The sequence below is a fragment of the Mercenaria mercenaria genome, chromosome 10 (assembly GCF_021730395.1).
Source record: "Mercenaria mercenaria strain notata chromosome 10, MADL_Memer_1, whole genome shotgun sequence".
NCBI lineage: Eukaryota > Metazoa > Mollusca > Bivalvia > Venerida > Veneridae > Mercenaria > Mercenaria mercenaria.
The window spans coordinates 42,944,024-42,971,665 of NC_069370.1; the positions used below are offsets into that span (position 1 = coordinate 42,944,024).

Sequence of the window (27,642 nt, forward strand, 5' to 3'; positions counted from 1 at the left end):
TCCTCAGTAACAACAAAATGTATTTGCTCATTCTTCAGCAATAATACTATATTACTTTGCAAAATGATGTAGGCAGTCTGAGCAAAGTGACAAGATTACTAGTAAAGAATACACCAGTTTTGTTCAGCAAAAAAATCATGACTAAACGAAACACTCAAGGACTTTGGGAAACCTTCAAGAATATACTAAAACCTTCTTTGGAAACCGGATAACCAGGGCAGCCATAAAAGCATATTTTGTATATTCTGGGCAAATACTCAACAAAAGCCCCTTTACAGAAATATTGTTTCAGAGAAGGCACAAGGCATCATATTGCTTCAGAGTAGGTCTTCAAAACAAATAGCCCACCCACTTAGCTCAGTAGGGAGAGTGCAGATCTACGGATCACAGAGTTGTGAGTTTGATCCCAGGTGAGGCGTCTGTTCTCCATGATGATATGATGAAAGACATTTCATCCTCCACCTCAAATGTATGTGGGGAAGTTGGCAGTTACTTGTGGAGAACAAGTTTGTACTGGTACAGTAACACTGGTTAGGTCAACTGCCAGCCATTTCATTAAGTTCTGAAATACTGTTTAAAAACAGCATTAAACCCAAAATAAACAAAATTCAAATCAACCGAGATGGATTCAGCTGTATTCAGCAAAAAAATACCACATCTCTGCAGTGATTATTTGCAAAGTATGAAATTTGCTTGGTGCTTCAAGAGAACACGTTTCTGCCTACTGTCCAGTCGTACTTCTCTTTAACAAAGTTTTTCCTTGATTTTACATGTAAGAATACAGCATTCATTATATACATAATTCTAAAGAACTCCAAGGGTGGGTTAAATTGGTAATAGGAACAATAAATTTTCAAAAGCTTCTGAATTTGTCAATTTTGATATTGTATTTTCCATTTTGAATTTTACAATTCCCTGTAGAACACTAAATTTTGTGAAATTTTATAAAACCTGTATTACTTCATAAGATAACTTTTGCATTATAAATGGATTTAGAATATTGGAAAGTCGTTTTTGTTGTGTTCTTGCAGAAACTAAAAATTAGTGCATTGTAATTAAGTTATCCAAAGCAAATTCTACAATATTTAACAAACACGTTATTTGTGTTCAGGACAACTGAAATTTAAAGAACCCATGAACTAGGACAGGTTTAAAACTGAAAGGCTTGTGACGAAACTAAAATACACTTCTACATTATTAGAGTAAAATGTTTTCAGTCTCTAATATTTCAAACATATTAGAACAATTTATTGATATAAATATTGTTGCATAAATCTTCTGTAATGTACACGCAATGCCAAAACAACATCATACTGCTTTCATAACACTCGATGTTATGTCTCTAAATGTGTTTGGCAACTGATTTAAAGCATTATAGCTCATGAGAAAGTAAAATTAACTTCAAAAGATTTTCACATTTGAAAGGTAAAAAAAAATTTTTCATAAAATTTTAATATAGTGTTACTTTAATTTTGATTAACAAGTTTTGTCTTTGAATGTCTGGTATGTTCGTATCAAAATTTTTTCTTTCAACATAATTTAACATAGGGGAAACTACATTTTTGGCTACAAAGTTTGTTTTTAGAGATCTTTAAAATTTGTAAAATTCCTACTTCCGCCCCTCCCTTAGATACATTTAAAGTAATGTATATCATAACTTCTACTGGGATCTTCTTTACACCAAAGGTAGAATAATAAATTCAACAAATATTGCAACATTAATAAATGAGCCGCGCCATGAGAAAACCAACATAGTGGGTTTGCAACCAGCTTGGATCCAGACCAGCCTGCGCATCCATGCAGTCTGGTCAGGATCCATGCTGTTTGCTAATAGTTTTTCTAATTACAATAGGGTTTGAAAGCGAACAGCATGGATCCTGACCAGACTGCGCGAATGCGCAGGCTGGTCTGGATCCATGCTGGTTGCAAAGCCACTATGTTGGTTTTCCCATGGCACGGCTCATATTTTTATTCAATCATTAAATACATCTATACCATTGTAATTTTGGAATGTAGTAGACACACAAGACACATGTAATGGAGACCAACAGTTTGAACACATGCTGTCATGTTTATATTTCTGCTGATGATTAACCTTTACCCTGCTAAATTTCTAAAATGGACTGGTCCATCATTCAATTTGGGCAGCACCACTTATTATTGAAAGGGGTGTTCATTGAAAATTTACTGTCTGAATAGCGAACAGTGCAGACCATGATCAGCCCACATGGGTGTGCAGGCTGATCTTGGATTGCACAGGTTTCAAAGGCAAATTCACTTGCCACCAGCAGGCTAAAAGTTAATCTCTAACCTAAAATTAAAGTCACTTTCTGTCAGTTGTTTTGAAAGATTTAACTAATTCTTTTAACAAATCTCTGTAAAATGCTGCAAAGTATGAAAAATGTGTTAGAAATGTCTATATTAAACTGCTTGATAAAGCTGGTAGTTTTGCAAAATTTAAATTTTACACCTGGTGATACTGATGTCAAAAATCATAACAAAATAAATAAATACTGAAAAAATATACAATAAAATACACAACAATTATTTTCAATTAAAGCACAATTTACATATATTGGACGGACTATAAACCTGCAGCGGAGTAAAACACGAGTTACTAGTCATTTGGTTTCAGGGGCATACCTAGGAATACTACTGTATGCCCGTCTGCAGCTAGCAATTAATGATTCTGAAACTAGAAAAAGTTAAAATGCTCAAATTCTCGACAAAAAAAAAATCAGAAATAAGAGGGAAACAGTCTAACATCTCGCTTATTTCCCTTACAAACACGTGTACATGCCAAAGTTTGATTAAAAAGCTTACTTCTTTATGCAAAACAGACAGCTATTGAAAATCACAGAATGCACTGTAATTAAAGAGCATAATTCATCTACATTTTTATGTACACATATTCAGTTTTCCTTGTATGTCCATGGTGTGTTATCAAAGACAAACTATAAACATGCATTGTTATGACATCAACAAATAAACACTTTTGCCCTTTGTATCACTACAGCAATTTTACCTATTTTTCTTATTCTATAAATAGCAAGTACACAATCACCCTGATATGTTATAATCCCTCAACAATTTTCAAAGAACCTTACACACTAACGAGGGTTCATTTAAAAACCTGTATACATTTCAGATATGGAAAAAACTGTTTAAGCAACTTGATAAAGTATGAAAATTAATTATTAAAGCCTTTAAATGCAAGAGTATCAGATCAATTTATGAGAAGAAAATTTCATGTATGTATATCACAGATAGTGCAACTAGTAGGTCCCTAGTTTACGACTAGTTGCATATTAGACACAACTAGTTGAATACACAGTTTGTAGGTCCTTGGTAACAACTAGTTGCAAACTCCATACAACTAGTAGGTCTCTGGTAACAACTAGTTGCAAATGGATACAAACTGTATGTCCTTGGTAACAACTAGTTGTAAACGGGATTCAACTAGAAGATCTCTAGTTATAGCTAGTTGTACAGTGAATATAACTAGTAGGATGCTGGATATTGAGATGATGAGGGATTTGTTGAATGGGCCTGCTTGTTTTGAGAAGTTTTGTCTTTAAGTTTAGCTTGTAGCAGAATATGTTCCACAACGCCTTGCCGGATATCCATCTGAGTGTTTTCCTTCTTTAACTGTGTGATGGACTGCTTGATTTTCACCAGAGGAGCTGAAATACAAAGCAATATTGATCAGTTACTTGATTTAAAAATGCACAAACAAGTTAGTGAACAATGCGTGCAGGGTGGTGCAACATCGGCACTTCGGCTTTTTCCATCAACGGTCATTAGCAGCAATTCAATTGCTCTATAACTTCAGAGTATGCAACACTGGATCAATTAAAACTGGAACTATCAAATGAGTGTCAGTCTTATTCTCATAATACTTTTTCAAAGCACTGACTGAACGGAACATTCCTACACGACCTATAAGTAGTTCATTTATTAATTCTCTCCTCGCTAGAATGCTTTATCAGTTACAAGTATAAAACAAAGAAAGAAATGTCTTTTATATTTGTCAAATAATCAATGCCTTCGTGTTGTTCAATTTCTGATTTACCATGGTTCAGAGTTCTAAAGAAAACTGGTATTTGTGGTAAGTCAGATGATAAACCCCAAGGATATCTTGTTTATTTTCAGTCTAACGTGCTCATTGGAATATTATAATAAAACTGTGTTATCTCCTCAAGCAATTTCACTAAAATTTGCAGGGCCACATTTCCCTATTACAATTAACATTATTATTGGATATTTTATTGAAATACTTCAAAAAATGTCTGAGATATGACTCCGGACAGATAGACAATATTTATGTAATGTAATACGCAAGTATGTTATTAAAGTACAAATGACCATAAATCTCGTTTTCTTCAAACAAGCTGTCTGAAACTTGCAGGGCTGCATTTCCCTACAGCAGTCAACAGTTCTACAATATATTATTGAAGTCCATTAAACCATGTCTAAGAAGAACCAACAGCAAACTGACTATGTACGATCTATGTAAGTACAAAGGGCCACAAACCAATCTGAATGACACTTGCAGGGCCAAATTGCCCTTTTAATAGCAGTTAACACTTATACCATGTTCTACTGAAATCAATCAAACTATGACTATGGACAGACAGAAATTGGGGGAAAAAAACCACTATATATGTAATATATATACATGTACAAAGAGCCACAACTCTTCTCTTACTCAGGCAATCTGACCGAAACTTGCAGGGTGGCATTTCCCTATAGCACTTAATATTTCTACCCTGTTTTTTTTTAAATACTCCAAACCAAGTCAAAGATATGGCTTCGGACGGACAGACTATGCCACAACTATATCCCTCTGCCTCTGGCAAGGTATAATAACTCTGTTTTACAGGTTTTAAAACAGTTACCTCCATCAGTCATACTGCTGCCCCTGTCTTCCATTTCCATTTTTACTTTCTCCAATTCCTCTGTAACCTGCAGAACAAAGACATTTTGTTGAAATTAATATCAAAACAAATACTTAACACCTATTGCAAACCTAAAGACTATCTTAAGACTGACCCCACTACATAAGGCGGACATCAAAAATGACTTCAAATAACAAAATTGATCAAACAATGACCCTTATTCATATTTATTTTTTTAAGAAAACAAAGTTATGGCTTCCTCAAGCCTGTTCAGCTGCCTAAAAACCAGAGCACAAGACTCCCAGGTTCAATTCCCAGGCAAGGTATTCTTCAGATGCCCGATTTAAAGGGAATGACCTCCAGATCATACAACAACAAAGAAAAAAGAAAATTTTAAAATATCGGGAAATTAGTGCTGTATTTCTTAAGAAGGCTTTGAAACTTAGTCACTGACAACTTCTATCTTACAGAAACCTATAAGAATTAGTTGTTTTTACTTATTTTTCCATCCAAAACTTGAAAGCTTTTGTCATGGTGTATTAAAGATAAACTGTCTTAATCTTAAAGTTTATATAAACGGTCAATAAACATGAATTTGTCTGTGGTCTATTGGTCAAGATGGTAAAAAAGTTTGAACGGACTAGACCCTGGTTCAATTGCCAGGACTAAGACATGTTTTTTTTTTTTTTTGTAAAATTTAATATCCAATCATACCTCTGCCAGTAATCTTGACCTTTCAGTGACCCCACCACTAGCTTGTCTGTATCTCTCTTTGGTTTCTGCCAAACTGTCTTGAGCTCCACGGAACTCAACCAGATGATGTTCTAACTGGTTATTTATATATTTCTCCCGGCTGTTGATCTTTTCTAATGTACGAGTGATCTCGTCATGTAGTTTATCTAGGTATGTTTTTGTCTCAGTAAGAGATGTTTCAATGCCATCTTTGTGTTGATGCATTTGTTCAACATGAACACGCCAGTCCTAAAGATTGAAATAAACATGGATATTTTTTTATGCCTTTTTATTCTAACATTTTTTTTTAAATCAACTGTAAATCTTTAAGAGAAAGCAGAGTTTCTGCATAATAATATAAATGTTTTTCTGCTGTTTCAATCTTTTCAAAAGAAGTTCTGTGAAATGGTTATTTTTCTTAGGAACTAATATTCATAAATTTTGTGGTTACAAAAAGAAACAATAGCTGTCCATAAGACAGCCAATGCTCGACTATTCAAATTGTTGTCCCAGAAGTAGGAATATTACCCTAAATGTTAAAACATCTATAGAGTTTCAATCCAGTATCTGTATTAGTTTTGGAGATAGTAACTAAACTTGCATGCAAAACTTTAACCAGAATTTTTTGAGTCCAAAAGGGGGCATAATTTGGCCAAAATACACGTTAGAGTTATAGGACATGTCTATCACCTAGTTTTATAACCCTGAAGACATATGTGAAGTTTTAATTCAATATCTGCATTAGTTTTGGAGGTAGTAACTTGCATGCAAAACTTTAACCAGGATTTTCTAAATCCAAAAGGGGGCATAATTTAGCCAAAATACATGTCAGAGTTATGGGACTTGACCCAGTGAGGTTGCAAATTGACCTAGAAAAAGAAAAAATAAGTTTCAAAGCTATATGCCTTTTAAGTAATAGTTATATGTACTTGCACGCAAAACTTTAACCAGGATTTTCTAAGTCCAAAAGGGGGCATTATTTGGCCAAAATGCATGTCAGAGTTATGGGACTTGATACTATCACGTAGTTTTATAACCCTGAAGACACATGTGAAGTTTCAATTCAATATCTGCATTAGTTTTGAAGATAGTAACTTGCATGTAAAACTTAACCAGGATTTTCCAAATCCAAAAGGTGACATAATTTGGCCAAAATACATGTCAGAGTTATTGGACTTTACCCAGTGTGGCTGGTAATTAACCTAGAAAAAGAAAAAATAAGTTTCAAAGCTATATGCCCTTAAATGAAAGACATATGTCCTTGCATGCAGAACTTTAACTAAGGTGTGACGCCAGCGCCAGGGTGAGTAGAATAGCTAGCCAAAAACAAAAACAAATTTGTATTGGTCTTGAAATCTGAAGTCCCAAAATTTATTTTTAAATAAAAAACAGTCAACCTTGCCATTAGTACTGAAATTTATGCAAAAAAATTGAATGCATTAAATCTTAGCCAAAATATTTGCTCATATGTGGGGACTCTCCAGTCTTTAATGGTAGGAGCGCCACTGCATTATTCCTGGCCCCTGAGTAGAACAAGGACTTTCTGTAAGCTTGCTGTATGATCTCTTGCAGGTTTAGAACCCACAGTGGTAAGGGCAACTGACTTATGTCTGCAGACTACGCAATTTGGTCATGATGGCTGCTCATTTTCATTGTCGTAGCAAAGTATTAATGAGGCTATCATTAAAAAATATTTGTTTGCAGTAACACGACCTACCCATGAAAATCGCTGCCACCAACTTTTTTTCTGGCCGGTCAAATGAATTTTTTCCCCTATATGATTATATGCGGAAAAAAATCCCTACAGAAGAACTTTGGGTAGCGTTACCGCAAACAAACCATTTTTTAATTACAGCCTGAAAATAAAGGTTCTGACTGATGAACAGTCATACTAACCTTATTATCAGTTCTAATGGTGACTTTGAGCTGTGGTAAAACTCTCTCAACTTCAAGTTTCCAGTCAGCAGCGTCTGTTGTTGACTCCATGATCTCATCTGGCTTTGACTTCTCATCATTTGCCTGACATAATGATAGAACTATTTGAACCATGCCATAATAAAAGGTACACAGAATGGAAAACATTCTCTGTGTTTACTCCTTCACACATTTTTAACACACCTAGTGTCTTTCATTTTGATTACAAACTAAAATACTGTGATTTACTTCTTAAAATGGTAAAATCAAAGATGCTGTCTATCAGAAAAGATCAGGATTATGCAAATTTCTTTTGAAATTTGCTTCACATTCCTACCATTAAAACAACTGTTAAAGAAAATATGATACAGGCCTCATTTAACTATGAAAAAAGATTACTGTATGTATAATTTCATGTCTGTTTGTAAATGCATTTTCTCACATTGTTTCAAAACATTTAGATCTATATAGGCTGCGACTGAACTGGAATCTGATATTTCATTTCCTTTATATAAAGTACAGATCAGCAGTATCCCTATCAGTATAACCATGCAAAAAACCAAAGTAACCAGTACCTTTTGATTGAGTTTTCTCAGCCCCTCCAGGTCCATCATTGGTTCATCATCTTCAAATTCCTCATCATCATCATGCATCTAATAATAGATTACTTGTTCTATTAAGCATGTTTCTTGCACTATGTTTAAACGAAGAGTTGTTTTTGTTAAAGTTTTCAAAATTTCACATTTCTTTGTAAACTCATAAAAAAGATTTTTGTTTAAGAAAATAAAATATATGATTGCTATTGATTAACTTGGCAATGTAATGACATGCAAGCTATTTTACATGAAGATTCCAAAAAATTCTCTTCAACTGAAATTTTCATTCCTGATTAACAAATTATGAATCTCTGCAGCAATTTAAAGTTAGTAGTGTTTCTAGCTGATGTTTGTAAAAACAGCTGAACCGGTCTTAACAACCCCATGTATCCCAAACTGACTTTTCATTCTACTTTCAACTTGTCTTAGGCAGTCACCTGCCTAAAGCAGCCCGACTGAGTCAGTTGGCTGACTTGACTGTATATCCTCAAAACCAACATGTCATTTTGAGGCATTTGTTAAGTATTCTGCTAGCTTTCAAAACAATCCATTGTGAAGAACTTAAAACCTAAAGGCTATCTGCAATACTTAATTCATCCAACCAGTCATGCTAGAGTAGTACAAATGTTTGAAGACATTACAATCTCCATGTAAGGAAAGATAATAATTACATACCCCAAATATATTGTCTTCAACTTTGTTAAGTGTAAGTTCAGCATCATCTTCTACAATATTTTCTTCTTCCAATTCTTCCTCAGGATACTCAGGTCTGAAAAAGTCCCATTATTTTAGTGTCTTTTTTCATTATCCCATCAGGTTAATAGAAAAGTTTGTTTGTCTCTATACAATAATTCTTTGGAAGTTATGTACTGCATGAAAATTGGTAGTGATGAATCTGGAGCTCTCTTAACAAATTGCTGTTCAATTTTTTTCCCTGTCATTTCCTTTATGATGGCTCATACTTGGTACGTACTCATAACTTATGGTAACTGTTGACTACAAAAGTTTTGCAGTTAGCAGGCATGTTACCAGTGTAAAACCTACAACATTTATTTCTTTCGAACTAGGGCCTTTTCAGAAACATCACACAATTACTCTAAGCCTTTCAAAATTTTCATTTTTTTTTTAAATTTTATGTTACAAATAATTAGCCATAAGTCTTCGATAAGCTATGAAAAACAATTCTTACTTTGAACCTTCTGCAGCCACTTCATAAACACCTTTTAAAGTTTGACAAGCAAAAAACTGAACCACTGGGAAGCCATTAATATCTGTTGTAAACTAATATTCGTGGTTTATGTGGTAACATTAAACCACAAAATTTAATTCTAATGAATATAAACAAACTTCCCAATTATTGTATCTTAGAAATTTGAAATCCACTTATTCATTTCACCACAAAATAGCTATTTTTGCAGAAAGCAAGAACAATTTAAGCCCATTAAATTAAATGATTACACAGTAAAGCGCCATGACTGATGGTCTAGAAGGAACTTTGGTATACTGTAATACCATTTAAATTTGGGGGCAAAAAAATTAATGTTTTTTTTTCCAAAATAGCTATTTTCTTGGGATATGAATTTGTGACTTTCAAATTTTGAAGATAGACTGAATGGGAATGTTACTTGTTTGTTTGCATTTAATTTTGTGTTTTGACGAAATGGCGAAATCCTCGAAAATAGTCTCCATGGATATTTTCATGATTTTGCAGTATACTGGTTGTTTGTAGGTTTATTAATAGTAACTATAGGTGACCAATATGGGCGACTCCTTCAGATGAGTTTTAGTAATGTCAGTGGGAGGATAGTGTAAGATTCAAAGATGCTCCTAATTCCAGAAGCTTCCCTGGTTCTTTACGCTACCAGGTGCAAAGCACACATAGAGTGGACTCTTATCTTAATGTTAGTAATTTTTCATTGGAGGAGTGGGGGCTCGAACTCATGACTCCTAGTTTCGTAGTCAGACAGTATTACCACCAGACCACTGCGTCTGCTCTAACAGTATACTGGAACTGCTGGTAGTATTATCATGAAAGCAAACTGCCAATGGCTGAGTCACAGATCCAGTGTATGCAGTTCCACACAGAGGTTACTTATTCTAACACCCTTAGTGTAATGATTGTGACATCCCATGTGACATCAATAACTGTTTTTCCAACTCTCTTTCACAGTAAAGCTTAAATGAATGGTAAAGAAGCTAAGTGTACCTTCCCCATCTGAAGTTGGTATGTTTAAGAGCTTCATCAGCCAGTCTGTCTAGTACATACAGGCAATGTTCTCCACAACCCTGCTTCAATTTAGATGGCGGGAAATCAACTGAGTAATTCTGAAATAAGATAAAAATACACCTCTGAAATTTTTCGTAGATTCCAAAGCTGCAAATACCATATATTTATCACTGAAATTTGAAAGCCCTTAATTTATGCCCCCCTCATAATATTGTCATTTTTGTCAAAACCATAAAATTTTAAGCCCACAAAACTAAATGACATAATAATTACTAACAATATTTTTTGAGATCTGTAGTTACAAAGAGAAAGTAGAAAGGAGCATATTTCTTTAATAATATTATAAATTATGTTGATAAAATGAGCCTAACTGTATGTAGAATAGAATATGTTCACTTACAATGTAGTACATTATGTATGTAATAGTTCCATTATAAAACATTTCAATATGTGATACCTCTTTAGGAAATTTAATAATGATGTAATGATGCTATTACCATACCTGGGCTACTAGTACATATTAATGTTAAGTTGATATTCAACAGAAGTCTCCATATCTAAAATTTAGCTGATCTGTTAGTTACAAACCTGACACATAAAATTTTGTAGATTTTCTTTTAGAGTCTCACTTAACTTTTAAGATGAAAAACCACTGAATTTGCACAAAATCTAAAAATATACAGACATTTAAAACCCACTATCTAAAAATATATAATTAATTCCACCTGAAAAACGAAAATGAACAAAAAATAAGCTTTATATGATACAGTGAAAACTGTACTAAAGACCACCACAACTGTAAAACCTACTTAAGGTCATCATGAAAAACAGTTTCTCTTCATACGTAACCATTAACAGTACATATGCACCTGTTCTAAGTACCAATTAACAGATTCATTTCTTTTTTCATTTCCTGACAAAACTTATAAAGCAAAAACCCAACAGCCAACTCTGAAGTATAAACTTGAGGTGTACTGATCTTTTTGTTGTGTTTAATATCAAGCCCGCAGTTACACATTGTAAGTGCGCCACTCCAGCTTTTGATGGTGCAAGAATCCAGATCGAGGACAAAGTATGAAACTATTGTAATTGTAATTGTTTATAAATAAAGAACAAGATACAATAGTTTCACACTCTTCTTGAGATGCCTCCAGAGTCTCTGGGCATTATTAATGGCATGAACAGGCATGGACCTTCCCTAAGTTAGATGAGCAGATCAGCCTTCTTAAATTACTCCATGCACAAGCGAGGTTTCAAATCCACTTGGGGTGAGGGGCAAGCGATTTGAAGTCAACAACCTTAACAACTTGACCACGGAGGCCTCCCAAGTGCACTGATGTTTAATTGATGCAGGTGAAATCAATCAAATTATAAAACTCATTCTTCTTTCTATCTATCTAATTCTATTCAAGATTTCTTTTTTAATACAAAAATCATCCATCTAAATTAATTTGTAGCTCTAGTTTCTACATGCATTCACTCTATGCATGCTGTGATTGTGTAACAACTGGCAAATGTATGGCAAGACTGGAAGAAATAAAATTTAAGTAACACAGTTTTATGCAAGATGTCCAATTAATATTATTTATAATATAACAATGACAGAGGTGTGCACAAGCATTGGTCATTTATATACAATATAATTCACATTTCACTTTTACAAAACATGAAAAAATTAGTATGATTCTTTGGAACAATTTATTTAATTACAGAAGACAGCATGTTCCATTGTATAAAATTCAGCTATTACTAGTATGCCTTTAAAAAACAATGTCACATTAAACAAACTGTCAAAAAAAAACAAGAAAAAATACAAGATTGATTTTGGATCAACTATTGAGGCAACAATGCAAAAAATAACTAAAACCAAAATGCCAAATGAATAGTATAGTTTCCATTTTCTACCAAAGTCAAACAATACCCTGTAAATTTCTAAAGCCATTCATTTGCCAGCCTTCTAAACCCTAATTATAGCCACCAATCAAAGATCTTATATTTGGCCATATTCAAACAAGGATTATTGATAAACAGTAAACCTATGGACCTCTTTGCAGTAATAGTCAACATACCAAGGATTTTGTTTTGATACATTAAATACCATTTTTCAATAGTATTGCAGTTACATAATGACAGTCAATTCATCCAACCATTGATCTTTGATACTGCACTACTACTAACTTGCTCTTCTAAAGTGAATGACAACTTCCCCACAAAAATCAGACACAGGGGAGAAATGACTTCAGACAAATTGTCATCAGTGGAATTGTCACAAGAGAATATAGTCTGACACAGTCCTTGGGCTGCGATATTAAGTACTGATGTGATACATTCTCATCCATTGGAGGTTTGACAAAATCCAAGCTGAACCAACAATTTCTTGGGATTCTTGAGTTTGCATATTCCTAAATTTGTTGGAAAGTGGTTTCAGCCAATATATGTTTTTCACCTTTGACTGCAAACTGTGTGATGTGTCAATAAAGTTTAACTCTAATAATCCAAATTAAAGTATTGTATTTTTAAAATGAACACAGATCTGCTTTTCAAGGCAGATTTTGGTTGGATATTAAAGGCATTTTGCAAAGATTTGTTGAAAAACTCTGCTGATTGGCTGAAACTTTAAACCTGTAATGTAAACAAACATAAAAATAGCGATGTGAAATGAGATTCTACCAGTATGTGTGAATGATGGGATATAGCAAATATAAAATGTTTCAATGGTGGCTTCAGTTATACTCACATTTATCATAATAACGTCAGACTTATCATTTCTATGCGATTTCTGGGTCTTTTGACCCTTTTCAGAGAGAAAATAAATATGTTAGAGATATAATCCAAACAAGAGGGCCATGAAGGCCCTGTATCGCTCACCTGACCTACTGCACCTTTCATAAAGTTATGGTCATAAATGTGATCTCTAAAGTGTTAACTAGCTTTTCCTTTGATTTGACCCGGTGCCCTAGTTTTTGACCCCACATGACCCAGATTCCAACTTGACCTAAAGATCATCAAGATTAACATTCTGACCATGTTTCATGAAGATACAGTCATAAATGAGAGTGTTAACAAGCTTTTTCTTTGATTTGACCTAGTGACCTGGTTTTTGACCCCACCTGACCCAGATTTGAACCTGACCTATAGATCATCAAGATCAACATTCTGACCAAGTTTCATTAAGATATGGTCACAAATGTGGCCTCTACAGTGTTAACTAGCTTTTCCTTTGATTTGACCTGGTGACCTAGTTTTTTAACCTACATGACCCAGATTCTAACTGGACCTTGAGACTATCAAGATTAACATTCTGACCAAGATTCATGAAGATACAGTCATAAATGTGGCCTCTACAGTGTTAAAAAGCTTTTCCTTTGATTTGACCTGGTGACCTAGTTTTTGACCTCAAATAACCCAATATTGAACTCGTCCAAGATTTTACTGAGGATAACATTCTGACCAACTTTCATTAAGATTTGGCCAAAATTATGACCTCTAGAGTGTTAACAAGCTTTTCCTTTGATTTGACCTGGTGACCTAGTTTTTGACCCCAGATGACCCAATATCAAACTCGTCCAAGATTTTATTGAGAGTAATATTCTGATCAAGTTTCATTAAGATTGGGCCCAAATTGTGACCTCTAGAGTGTTAACAAGCTTTTCCTTTGATTTGACCTGATGACCTAGTTTTTGACCCCAGATGACCCAATATCAATCTTATCCAAGATTTTACTGAGGATAACATTCTGACCAAGTTTCATTAAGATTGGGCCAAAATTGTGACCTCTAGAGTGTTAACAAGCTTTTCCTTTGATTTGACCTGGTGACCTAGGTTTTGAACCCAGATGACCCAATACTGAACTCGTCATATTCTGACCAAGTTTCATTAAGATTGGGTCAAAATTGTGACCTCTAGAGTGTTAACAAGCTTTTCCTTTGATTTGACCTGGTGACCTAGTTTTTGACCCCAGATGACCCAATATCGAACTCATCCGAAATTTTATTGAGGGTAACATTCTGACCAAGTTTCATTAAGATTGGGCAAAAATTGTGACCTCTAGAGTGTTAACAAGCTTTTTCTTTGATTTGACCTGGTGACCTAGTTTTTGACCCCAAATGACCAAATGTCGAACTCGTCCAAGATTTTACAGAGGGTAACATTCTGACCAAGTTTCATTAAGATTGGGCCAAAATTGTGACCTCTAGAGTGTTAACAGTCAAATTGTTGATGACGGATGACGGACACAGGGCGATCACAAAAGCTCACCTTTGAGCACTTTGTGCTCAGGTGAGCTAAAAATATATCTTAATACTAGTCGTTCTTAGATATTACTGAAATAGAATCTATCACAAAACAAGGATGCCTAACAGACAGTTTAGACTCAAGCTTATGACATGAAGCATGTGCCATGTCAACTGGTAGACACTGTTCATGTCTTCATTAACCAATAACATTATAAGGCCAAACAAAAAATACCTGTGTTAGGGGTTACCTGACAGACCCTAAAACAGAGACCCATTATTCCTCTTGAAAAATATTTATTTATCTATTTGTTCATTTTTTGCTTTTAGGAATCAGGATTCACTTTTTACGACTTTTTTTCGAAATAAAACATGAGCCTCTAACTTGCTTATGTAAGTACACTTGATGGGAAGGATGTCTTCAACTGTGTGAAGTTTCAACCGTTACTGAGATACAGTCAGATAGGTGCATGCAAAACTTAAGCTGCATTTTCTATGTTGGAAAAGGGTCATGATTTATATAAAACTCAATCAAGAGTTATCTAACTTGGTTATTTCAGTAGGTTTGATGTCTGGAAAGCAATGTGTTATGTTTCAATCCAACATATACTGGTTGGGAACCATTTTCCGGACACATTTTCATATTTTGGCTCCATTATTCCCTAAAAATAATATTTGACATAAATGAAGCCCATACTGCACAAACTTCAGCTCCTTCCGCATCCGATGTTGTAATCAGCATCGCATTGTGACGTAAAACATGGGTTCTATGGTGCCTCAAATGGGGTCACTAAAAGAAGTTATTTTCCCCGTAAGGTAAACCAGTATCCGGACAATATTTTGACAGTACTTTGCTGTTAATTTGATATCGAAATAAGTTATTAAACTATTTTAACACATTTCTTTATCATTCATCTCTTCAAAAATGCACATGAAACATAACCTGACGTTCAATAGCAGCTACGAAAGCAAACCGAAGTTGACAATAAAAATCTTGAATTTTGTCTAACGCGAATTCCTGATAATTCCAATAGGTATAGAATAAAATTAGTGCAAAAATCGACAGCCCTGCATTTTATGTAACTATTACCGTGAAATTATAAGTAGCACATGTTATCAGCAGACAATCAATATGAAGTTTAATTATTTCTTCCCCACTTGATACCTCGGCAAGTGTGAACTACTGCGCATGCGCAATGCTATCTTCATGCCCCGTTAAGACAGAAAGTTGTTTTGTAAACACAGGTGAGTTATCATCATAAAAACTAACATAAAACAGTTTTGTAATATAGTGGTTTGTTGTAGACATGAAGAAGAAACACCTAAATGACCTAGATGAAACAATAACAAGAATAACAACGAAATAAAGTGGATATTACATGTGTCCGGAAACTGGTTCTGTCCGGAAAATTATTCCCAACCAGTACAATTGTAACAGAGACACAGTTCAATAGTTGTATGCAAAACTACCGTAGATACCCATGTATAATGCGCACCCCCGATCTTAGTCCAAAATCCTGGGAAAAAAAAAAAAAAAAAAAAAATTTTTGTCAATTTTTGAGGTGGATGGAAAATGAAAGTAGAGTTTACATCAACACCGGTAATAAATCTTATCTCCGCGGCGGAGAGCAGCATCAGTCTCACGGTACTATCGATTTTTGTTTTCTCGAAAATAAAACCAGTAAGTTATTGTTATATTTGTTGTTTTACCTTTTTTAATTCACTATTTTGAATAAATAAATAGCAGCTGATTCAATATTTCGGAATGGTATCTTTCAAAATGACATGAGCTTCTCAATTCAAACTGATAACAAAAGGTGTGATAGTCTTTTTGTCACGATCATAAAGCCAGTAATTACCGGCAATTAACGTGTCACCTCGTGTCAATTATGTTGTTCACAGTTTGATCTCGGTTAAAGATAATTCTCGATCTTTAATTAGTATCATAATTTTCGTGATTTATAAACATTTCTTTCGTCAAAATACTTTTAAATTTATATGAAATTAATTTTGTTTCAAAGAAAAATGAACAATTCGATCTTTTACGGAACGTAACGGCAATCTTAGATTTTAGCGGAGACAGTAAGCGTGGGGAGTAGTTTCCCTTTACCAAAATGGCGAACATCGGTAACAAACTTGTTTTGAAGTAGGAAAATTGTCTATACCTGTATATTATGCGCACCCACGATTCGGGGGTGGTCCCGGGGGTCAAAAAACTGCGCATTATACATGGGTATCTACAGTAACCATATTTTCTATGTTGAAAGAAGAGCCTTAATTTGTATCAAATTCAAATAAAAGTTATATAACTTTAGGTATCCAATCATTAAATAAGCAAGTTCTATCTAAAAGTGCTGTTAAAATGTATCAAATATTGATGCCTGGTAAGCTCATATAATTTTGGTATCATTTGAAAGTGTATTGTCTACTGAAAAAGAAAATGTAAATCACATGATAAAATTTGTTTTATAAAATTTATAATTTTTATTTTTTTACTTTATAGTTTTCATGATATTTCAACAGAAATCCAGTTATTACGGTGTAAGATTTTACCATTTCGCAGTCAAAAAACATGACTGCAGTGATTCGTGCATATTATTTATGGTCATCTTATTTACTAATTCTAGTTCAGCAGACACAACTCTTTCAAATGATACCAAAAAAGCATGGGGTCAAAAGGCACCGAAATGTTACCTATTTGTGGATCAGATACCTTAATTATCTCCATAGGTTTGATAAGTGGGAAACATTGTGTGAAAATTCAATCAAATACGTAAGGTTGTTACTGAGATATAGCTTGATAGATAGTTGTGTACTAAACTTTAACCAAATTTTTGTTGGAAAAGAGTCATAGTTAGCATTAAATGTAAACAAGAGTTATCTTACTTGATTATTTCAGTATATTTGATGACTAAGAACAGTTGTGTTTAGTTTCAGTCTAATACATGCAATTGTTACCAAGACATGGACTTGCATGCAGAACTTTAACCAAAGTGTGATGCCAAAGATGACACTCAGGTGAGTAGAACAGCTCTCACTATTCTCTGAATAATTATGCTAATAAATATTTTCTTTTTAAAAAATAGAAAAGAAAAAAAAGCCTGCCTACCTACCCTCTTTCTTAGGGTCAAGTATCCCTAAACACAGATATTTTTGTTTGGCCTCCCAAGTACATATATTCTCAGTAGTTTTTTCTTTAAGCAATGGCAAAATACAAATTTCCACAATGTCTAAAGATATGGTACAACTTATCAACTGATTCAAGTACATAAAAAGAAAGAATCATTGAATTTTTATTTGTGCATTCCAGTTTCTGGAAGACAGTAGGATGTTCAGGGAATATGTAATTATATGCATTAGTTAATTTCTACAGAATGAGAATTTAAAGGAAGTGATTGTAAAAGTGTAGAATGAACAAATCTAGGCTGAAACAATGTGGTTCCTTTGAAACAGTGCCTAACTGAATTTTGAAGAGGAATGAAACCTACGGTATATATTAGTATTCATATTAAATGTAAGATTATTACATCAACCTTTTTAATAACAACCTTCAAACCATAGTTTTTGCTATAACTGTGGTCTACCATTAGGTTGCAGTCAATAGTCACTTAAATTAAAAATTGGAAAAAAACAAAACTTTTTTTTCAGATGCCATGTAATAAAACTCTTAATATGAAAGTCCTTCAGACCTCAAGCAAACAGTATAAAGCAAACTTTACTGTCACTGATTTTATTTTCAAACTGGAAGGTGTTTTTGTCACATAAACGTATGTCTCCCCCCTATGTATACCTTTAGGTCTGGCGGCCATTTTGTACTGATCACTCCTGTGAAGTTTCGTCGAAATCCAGCCAGCAGCTTGACTTGTGAAAGCCGGACAAAATGTTTCTATTTTTAGCTCTGGTGGCCATTTTGTGCAGCGAAGTTGAACATACCTGGGGCATGCACAACTAGGGTTGACAATGATCATGCCTGTGAAGTTTAGTCAAAATCCAGCCAGCAGTTTGACCTGTGAAAGCCGGACAAGATTTTTTAGGTAAAGGGGCCATTTTGTGCAGCGAAGTGGAACATGCCGGCAGTATGCACAACTACGCTAGGTACTGATCACTCCTGTGAAGTTTCGTTGAAATCTAGCCAGCAGTTTGACCTGTGAAAACCGGACAAGCTTAATGTGGACGGACAGACAGACGGCAAAGGCAAAAAAATATGTCTCCCCCCATATACGGGGGAGACATAATTACTGACTTACTAGCCCAGTCATGTGCTGAATACAGACATGCACAAACTATGGACTGACAATCAAACTGGTATAATGATTTTAACTATTGTCTGGCAACCTATATTAAAACATCAAAGATGATCAATGAAAATTGTTAAAAAAGAAACCACCGGTAACAGCTAGCTTTGGCAAAGATGCTGATGAAGAAATAGGTAAGTGTCAGTACTCAAACTTCACCAATAGCAGTTATTATATAGACAGTCAACTACAGTGCAGGGAAAAAGGCATATGGGTGTGTTACAAGGGTGAAAGTCATACAGCAATATCAAGAAACTTACAAATCTTTTAACTTCAGCAATTATACTCGAGATTGTTGCATTAGGGTCATCATACTGAAAAACAAACATGACTGATTCAGAAAATGTATTCTGTTACTTAATAAAATAAGACAGCATACTACATGTAGATATACTAATAACAAAGAAACACCCAGTTTTTCTTATGGTTCTTTCTTTTTTCATCTCATGACCTCCATAACAAAAGACCTCTTTTGAATCAAACACAATATGTCAGCATGATTAAACAAAGTCAAGTGAAACTTGCTTAACATTTATACACTATTTGTCAAGTTAAGACACAGTGCATAACCAAAACCTTTCTACAAAAATGAGGTTTGACAAAGAAAAAGGTAACTAGCTACTGACATCTTTTAGTAACCTTGTTTTATATTTTGATAATGCATCATGGTCAAGTGTTTCTCACAGTGATATCTGATTCAAGTGACATAAATGCCACAATACAACAAGAGGACCATGATGGTCCTGAATCGCTCACCTCTTCCCACATGACCCAGTTTTGAGTATGACGTCGTTTTTTCTATTATTTTACATAGTGACCTAGTTTTTGAGCTCATGTGACCCAGTTTTGAACTTGACCTAGATATTATCAAGATAAAATTTCTGACCAATTTTCATGAAGATCCATTGAAAAATATGGTCTCTAGAGAGGTCACAAGGTTTTTCTATTATTTGACCTATTGACCTAGTTTTCGAAGGTACGTGACCCTGTTTTGAACTTTACCTAGATATCATCAAGGTGAACATTCTCACTAATTTTCATGAAGATCTCATGAAAAATATGGCCTCTAGAGAGGTCACAAGGTTTTTCTATTTTTATACCTACTGGCCTAGTTTTTGACCGCACATGACCCAGTTTCGAAACTATCCTAGATATCATCAAGGTGAACATTCAGATCAATTTTCATGAAGATCCATTGAAAAATATGGCCTCTAGAGAAGTCAAAAGATTTTAATAATTTTAGACCTACTGACCTAGTTTTTGACCCCAGTTGACCCAGTTTCAAACTTGACCTAGATATCATCAAGATGAACATTCAGACCAACTTTCATACAGATCCCATGAAAAGTATGGCCTCTAGAGAGGTCACAAGGTTTTTTTATTATTTGACCTACTGACCTAGTTTTTGAAGGCACGTGACCCAGTTTCAAATCTGACCTAGATATCATCAAGGTGAACATTCTAACCAATTTTTATGGAGATCCATTCACAAGTATGGCCTCTAGAGAGGTCACAAGGTTTATCTATTTTTAGACCTACTGACCTAGTTTTTGACCGCACATGACCCTGTTTCGAACTTGACCTAGATATCATCAAGATGAACATTCAGACCAATTTTCATACAGATCCCATGAAAAATATGGCCTTTAGAGAGGTCACAAGGTTTTTCTATTATTTGACCTACTGACCTAGTTTTTGAAGGCACGTGACCCAGTTTCGAACTTGACCTAGATATCATCAAGATGAACATTCAGACCAACTTTCATACAGATCCCATGAAAAATATGGCCTTTAGAGAGGTCACAAGGTTTTTCTATTATTTGATCTACTGACCTAGTTTTTGATGGCACGTGACCCAGTTTCGAACTTGACTTAGATATCATCAAGGTGAACGTTCTGACCAATTTTCATGAAGATCTTGTGAAATATATGGCCTCTAGAGAGGTCACAAGGTTTTTCTATTTTTAGACCTACTGACCTCGTTTTTGAAGGCACGTGACCCAGTTTCGAACTTGACCTAGATATCATCAAGGTGAACATTCTGACCAATTTTCCTGAAGATCTTGTGAAATATATGGCCTCTAGAGAGGTCACAAGGTTTTTCTATTTTTAGACCTACTGACCTAGTTTTTGATGGCACGTGACCCAGTTTCAAACTTGACCTAGATGTCATCAAGATGAACATTCTGACCAACTTTCATAAAGATCCCATGAAAAATGTGACCTCTAGAGTGGTCACAAGCAAATGTTTACGGACAGACGGACGCATGCACGGACGAAGGACGATGGACACCGCGCGATCACAAAAGCTCACCTTGTCACTTTGTGACAGGTGAGCTAAAAATGGAAGACAAGCATACAAACCTCCTGTGGCTGTTCAAAGTTACGACCAGCTGTTCTTAACAACCAAGCAGCTAACGATGTAAACATAAAGAACTGTTCTCCAGGGTTAGTTCCAATTGCAAAATAATGTCTGAAAAGTAAATGTGTGATATACAGTAAAACTTCATTTGCTCGAACTCTACAGGACAGACAGAATTGGTTATGAGTAATAAAATTAACAATATATATTATACAGGGATTTTGCCTGGACTTGACGATGAGTTCAAATGAAGGGGGGTGATTGAATTATTCAAGTTCAAGTGAACAAAGTTTGACTGTAACATGTTTTTTCCTTATATTAGGAGCAGCTGATAATCCTGTAGTATCTTATAAAAATGAAAATGGATCAGTATTTTTAACCTTTAGCCCGCTGGCGGCAAGTGGTTTTGCCTTTGTGACCAGTGCAGACCAAGATCAGCCTGCACATCCGTGCAGTCTGATCATGGTCTGCACTGTTCGCTATTCAGTCAGTAAATTTTCAGTGAACATCACTTTGATAAACAAGTGGTACTGCCCAAATTGAAAGATGGACCAGTCCATTTTAGAAATTTAGCAGGGTGAAGGTTAAATCATATGCAACAATAATAACTTTTACAGATGACATTACTGAAGCTTAATTTCACCATATACCAGGCACCTACAACAGTTTTCCCATACAAATGCAAGAACAGTGTATATATATAAATATATCATTTAACAACCTTAAAAGTAACTACAAATAAATCAAGCATACCTGCTCATGGATTTCATATTCAGTGGTTTAATGAATTCTGTCTCGTAGTTGAGAAGTCTCAGCTTATCAACAAGTTCTTCATTTACAACAAATGGCATGTACACCAGACCAGGTCCTCCATCTTCAACCGCATCCTCACCTCGCTTTTTATCGTCTGACATATTGTTTAATTACTTTAATAGCTGCTGGAAACAATAAAAAAATTATATTTACTAAGTCACAGGTAAATTATTATATTTCAGGCAGGGTTTTCCAACTGAAGTTAGTGAGCTTCAAATTTCATATGATAAAAAACTTCAAGTTAAAACAAAGACCCTGACTATAATGATCTTACATGCCTGCCTGAGTAAGACGGGGTTTTTCCGGACCCGAGGGACTGTGTGGAATGAAAAACCGAGTGTTAGCGAGGTTTTTTATCCAAGTTGTCCCGAGGGTTGGGAAAGCAGTTTTCTTACACAGACAGACATGTAGAATAATTTTTCTTGCCTATCACGTTCAAAATATGTGTATGATAGACCAACAGCATGAACATTTTACACACACCGTAATTACTGGAAAGGAGGTGTCAGAGGTACAAGGCCGTACCTCTAGACAAGATTGTATGGGTTCCAACTGATGACATAAATGCAAGTTAGTACAAACACAAATAATGCCCAATATGTTACTGATAGCTTAAAGGGTTTGATATAACATCATTTAGTCCAGTCTGTTTGAGCTTGTTCAATTTAGTATGACTTTTTGGTGTTCCTTGATTTCACAAGATATTTCACAAGACCTAAGAAAATCTAAACAAAATAGTAAAAGTTAGATTAGAGAACAATTTCAGATCTATTAAAGTTTCAGGCGAGTATAAGTTTTCATAAAAATTTCATGATTTGCCAAAACGACAGATGGATGTATATATAAAAACATAATCATAAACGACTGCTAGGGAGAAACATGTAGATGTAAATAAATTAAATATCTGATAAAAGGACATACATATTGCTAGACAGTATTGTCTAGAGATATGGATCTATACCTCTACTCAGACTACTGGCCTAGAATCATAATATATTCTAGCTGTACGAATCTGGAAACAGGCTGATTCGGACCGTGGCTGATTCGGACCAGGCTGATTCGGACCAAATATTTGGCTGATTCGGACCAAATAATCTGGCTGATTCGGACCGCATACTTTGAAATAATAGTACATAATTGTTCATATATTTTGGCTGATTCGGACCACGTATTTTAACAAGAGCTGTCACAGGAGACAGCGCGCTCGACTATTTCGATGCTGGATAGTGAAACTGGGCACATCTGAGGAAACTAGAGCCGTCACTGGAGTGTTTAATGACTCCAATTGTGGATGAAGATATTGCACAATAGCCTGAGTCTATGTCAAAAATATCAACTTAAAGTAAAATGTATCAAAACACTATATAAGTATATCCTAAGCAAAAAGGGGCATAATTCATTAATACTGTGCCAGATTGTGCAGCTTGTGTCAATAGTGTGGGGGATGGTTTTTAAAACTATTTTAAGTTTGAATCAAAAAACCATTCATTTAAAAACAGACAGAGTGAAAGTGCATCAAAACTTTAAAACCCAAATTTTTAAGAAAAAGGGGGGAAAAATTAATAAAAATTTTGGGGCCAATTATGCACCTTGCGTCATGGGTGGGGTGATGTGCGAAGAACTATTTTAAAATCTGAAACAATCCAAACAGTAATAAAGAGATAAGTGAAAGTGCTAAAACTTTAACCTAAAATTCTAAGTAAAAAGGGAATAATTTATGAAAAATTTTCCAGAGTTATCATCTTGTGTCATATGATGTGGGTGTAATGCTGAACAAAATTTTAAATTTGATCAAATCCCCTTTAGTAATAACAAGGTAGAGTGAAAGGCACCAAAACTTTAACCGAAATTCAATAAAAAGGGGAAAATTCAAAAAGAATGGTCCAAGTTTTTTTGACTTGTGTCTATGATGTGGGGGATATGCTGAACAACTATTTTTTAAATTTGAATCAAATCCCTTCATAAACAAGGTAAGTGGAAAATCACCAAAAATTTAACCGAAATTTTAATAAAAAGGGGGAAATAATTATGAAAAAAGGTGCCAGAGTTATGACCTTGGGCTATGATGGGGGATGATGTTGAACAACTATTTTAAGTTTGAATCAAATCCCTTGAGTCATAACAGAGATAGAGTGAAAGTGCATCAAAACTTTAACCTGAAAATCTAAGTGAAAAGGGGGGATAATTCATGAAATATTGGTGCCAGAGTTATGGCCCTTATGTCAGATGATGTGGATGATGATGAGGAATAAGTATTTCAAGTTTGAATCAAATCCATCAAGTAATTACAGAGATATGTTGAAAAAAGAGAAAGTGCACCAAAACTTTAACCAAGGTGGGGACGCGGAAAGACGCCGACGCCGAGGCGAGTAGGATAGCTCTCCTTATACTTCGTATAGTCGAGCTAAAAATAACAGTAGATAATGAGCATATTTGTTGGCCGATTCGGACCACATACTTTGAAATAATAAGAGTACATAATGTACATATATTTTGGCTGATTCGGACCATGTGATAAGAGTAGATAATAAGCATATTTGTTGGCCGATTCGGACCACATACTTTGAAATAAAGAGTACATAATGTGCATATATTTTGGCTGATTCGGACCACGTATTTTGAAAATAACAGTAGATAATGAGCATATTTGTTGACCGATTCGGACCACGTACTTTGAAATAATAAGAGTACATAATGTACATATATTTTGGCTGATTCGGACCACGTAATAAGAGTAGATAATGAGCATATTTGTTGGCCGATTCGGACCACATACTTTGAAATAAAGTAAACAAGTGAATGAAGTATTGCCATGCAATACAAAGTCCCCTACTGGAAGGCACCTAATTTTTTCTACTGCAGTATAACATGATGAACTGATATCTGTCAATGATGTATAAACAATATTGTACTACATATACAATATGTTATAACATTATAACAACACACTTGGATTAAAATCTGCATATATAAAAACCCAGTTGTTTTCATATTGAATTTTTTGGGCTGATTATAAAAATGTTATCATGTAAGTTATTTATAGTAACAACAAAGGGAAATTAATCTTTAAAAAAAAAAAAAAAAAAAAAAAAAAAAAAAAAAAAAAAAATAATAATAATATAAGTCCACAAGAAACTCTTTACCAGGTAGAGATAGGTCAAAATACACCTAAAAATTGGATGTAACATGCATGCTGTACCACAGAAAAGTGGTCTCGATTTTTCTCTACCGCCAGTAATAAAAAAGTTACAATAAAATCTATTTATAGTAACAACAAAGGGATGTAATTCTAAAAACAAGGGTGCCTCATGGTGTTGAACATTTGGTCCAAGTTACATCAAAATCCCTCCATGCATGAAGAAGAAATGTTCCGTACAAAGTCATTCTTGAATTTGACCTTTGACCTCTAAATATGACCTTGACCTTAGAGCTAGGGACCTGGTTCTTGCGCATGACATGTTGTCTCATCCGGGGGAATATTTGTGCCAACTGATATCTAAATCCTGCTTTGCATGACAAAGTTATAGACCGGACAGGAAAAAAATCCTCTTGACCTTTGATCTCAAAGTGTGACCTTGACCTTTAAGCTAGGGTACTGGGTTTGCGCATGACACGTCGTCTCATCATGGGAAACATTTGTGCCAAGTAATATTAAAATCCCTTCATGGATGGCAGAGTTATGGACGGGACAGGAAAAAAACTCTGTTGACCTTTGACCCCCAATTGTGACCTTGACCTTTGAGCTAGGGGTCCGGGATTTGCGCATGACACGTCGTCTCATCATGGGGAACACTTGTGCTAAGTGATATTAAAATCCCTTAATGAATGTCAGAGTTATGGACCGGACACGAAACAGACCCTGTTCATGCTATGTTAACATTTGACTGCTAAGTGTGACCTTGACCTTTGAGCTAGGGGTCTGAAAGTTGTGCATGACAAATCGTCTTATTATGAGGTACATTTGTGCCAAGTAATATTAAAATCCCTTCATAGATGGGAGAGTTATGGACCGGACAGGAAAAAAGCCTTGTTGACCTTTGACCTCCAATTGTGACCTTGACCTTTAAGCTAGGGGTCCAGGTTTTGCGCATGACACGTCGTTTCCTCATGGGGAACATTTGTGCCAAGTAATATTAAAATCTCTTCACGGATGGGAGAGTTATGGACCGGACAGGAAAAAAGCCCTGTTGACCTTTGACCTCCAATTGTGACCTTGACCTTTGAGCTAGGGGTCCGGGATTTGTGCATGACACATCATCTCATCATGGGGAACATTTGTGCCAAGTAATACTAAAATTCCTTCAAAGATGAGAGAGTTGTGGACCGGACAGGAAAAAAGCCCTGTTGACCTTTGACCTCCTATTGTGACCTTGACCTTTGAGCTAGGGGTCCGGGTTTTGCGCATGACACGTCGTCTCATCATGGGGAACATTTGTGCCAAGTAATATTAAAATCCCTTCATGGATGACAGAGTTATGGACCGGACACGAAATTGCGGACGGACGGAATGACGGAATGACAGAATGACGGAAAGACGGAATGACGGAATGACGGAAAAGAGCATTCCTATAGTCCCCAAAACTGGTTTTCAACCAGTAGGGGACTAATAATGTGCATATATTTTGGCTGATTCGGACCACGTAATAAGAGTAGATAATAAGCATATTTGTTGGCCGATTCGGACCACATATTTTGAAATAAGAGTACATAATGTGCATATATTTTGGCTGATTCGGACCACGTAATAAGAGTAGGTAATAAGCATATTTGTTGGCCGATTCGGACCACATACTTTGAAACAATGTAAATAATGTGCATATTTTAACTGATTCGGACAACGTATTTTAAAATAAGAATAGATAATGAGCATATTTGTTGGCCGATTCGGACCACATACTGTAAATAATGTGCATATATTTTAACTGATTCGGACCACGTATTTTGAAATAAGAGTAGATAATGAGCATATTTCGATTTCTTTTTTATCTTGGATCACAACTCACTAGATTGTTTAGCGAAGAAAAGAAAAATTTATTTACACATAATATCATTGTAAGGAAAACTTAAACAATTTGGGCCGAATAAGCCAAAGAAATATGGGCTGAATCAGCCGGGCCGAATCAGCCATGGTCCGAATCAGCCTGTATTCACAAATCTATACAAGTAGACATTTCCTACAAGAAAAAAACCCTTTCCTGAAGAGCAAATAAGACTATGTTGATCTACAATATTACATTAACTGATTTTTGGATCATGAACAGTCTCACGTCTATCTCATTTCTGCCCCTGTTACTAGCAACCTGCCTGGTGTGAACAATTTTGAGAACGAACTTATTAAGCAAATTTTGACAAACTTTATCCAACTTACAACTTGGGTACAAAAATACACAATGGTTGTGAAGCTTGAAAAGCACTTTGGCAAACCCTAATATGGGCTTTAATTGCTTGAAGCTAAAGTATTCGGTTCGTTTTCAGGACATAACTTCAAGCCGTTGTCAGTTTATCTTGATGCAGCAAAACTATTCAGAAATACGAAAACAGTTCCCCGGCTTTACATGAAGGCAAATAAATAA

General features: G+C 35.0%; 1 protein-coding gene across 3 annotated transcripts; it reads right to left on the reverse strand.

The window, feature by feature from the left end:
• Window positions 1-1,386: 1,386 nt before the first annotated feature.
• On the reverse strand, window positions 1,387-27,608 carry LOC123561791 (intraflagellar transport protein 57 homolog). 3 transcript variants are annotated; one of them, XM_053552929.1, is made up of 12 exons: window positions 27,438-27,608; window positions 22,010-22,191; window positions 21,259-21,367; window positions 19,155-19,208; window positions 13,105-13,161; window positions 10,347-10,465; window positions 8,816-8,909; window positions 8,120-8,197; window positions 7,527-7,649; window positions 5,613-5,879; window positions 4,899-4,965; window positions 1,387-3,683 (listed from the first exon to the last, which is right to left on the reverse strand). In XM_053552929.1, exons 2-12 carry the CDS (start codon window positions 22,168-22,170, stop codon window positions 3,502-3,504), a joined length of 1,311 nt encoding a protein of 436 aa, XP_053408904.1. In that variant the 5' UTR covers window positions 22,171-22,191; window positions 27,438-27,608; the 3' UTR covers window positions 1,387-3,501. The 3 variants fall into 3 exon arrangements, with proteins under 3 accessions (XP_053408904.1, XP_053408903.1, XP_045210331.1); XM_053552928.1 differs by having other exon boundaries at window positions 22,010-22,194; XM_045354396.2 differs by lacking the exon at window positions 13,105-13,161 and having other exon boundaries at window positions 22,010-22,194; window positions 27,438-27,607.
• Window positions 27,609-27,642: the final 34 nt, after the last annotated feature.

Excerpts from the sequence above, each read along its gene's own strand:
- LOC123561791 (XM_053552929.1), bottom strand. The coding sequence starts at position 22,170 with ATGTCAGACGATAAAAAGCGAGGTGAGGATGCGGTTGAAGATGGAGGA. Across the intron at positions 8,910-10,346 it reads ACCAACTTCAGATGGGGAAG|ACCTGAGTATCCTGAGGAAG; the intron begins GTACACTTAGCT and ends GGACTTTTTCAG. Across the intron at positions 5,880-7,526 it reads CCATTAGAACTGATAATAAG|GACTGGCGTGTTCATGTTGA; the intron begins GTTAGTATGACT and ends TTCAATCTTTAG.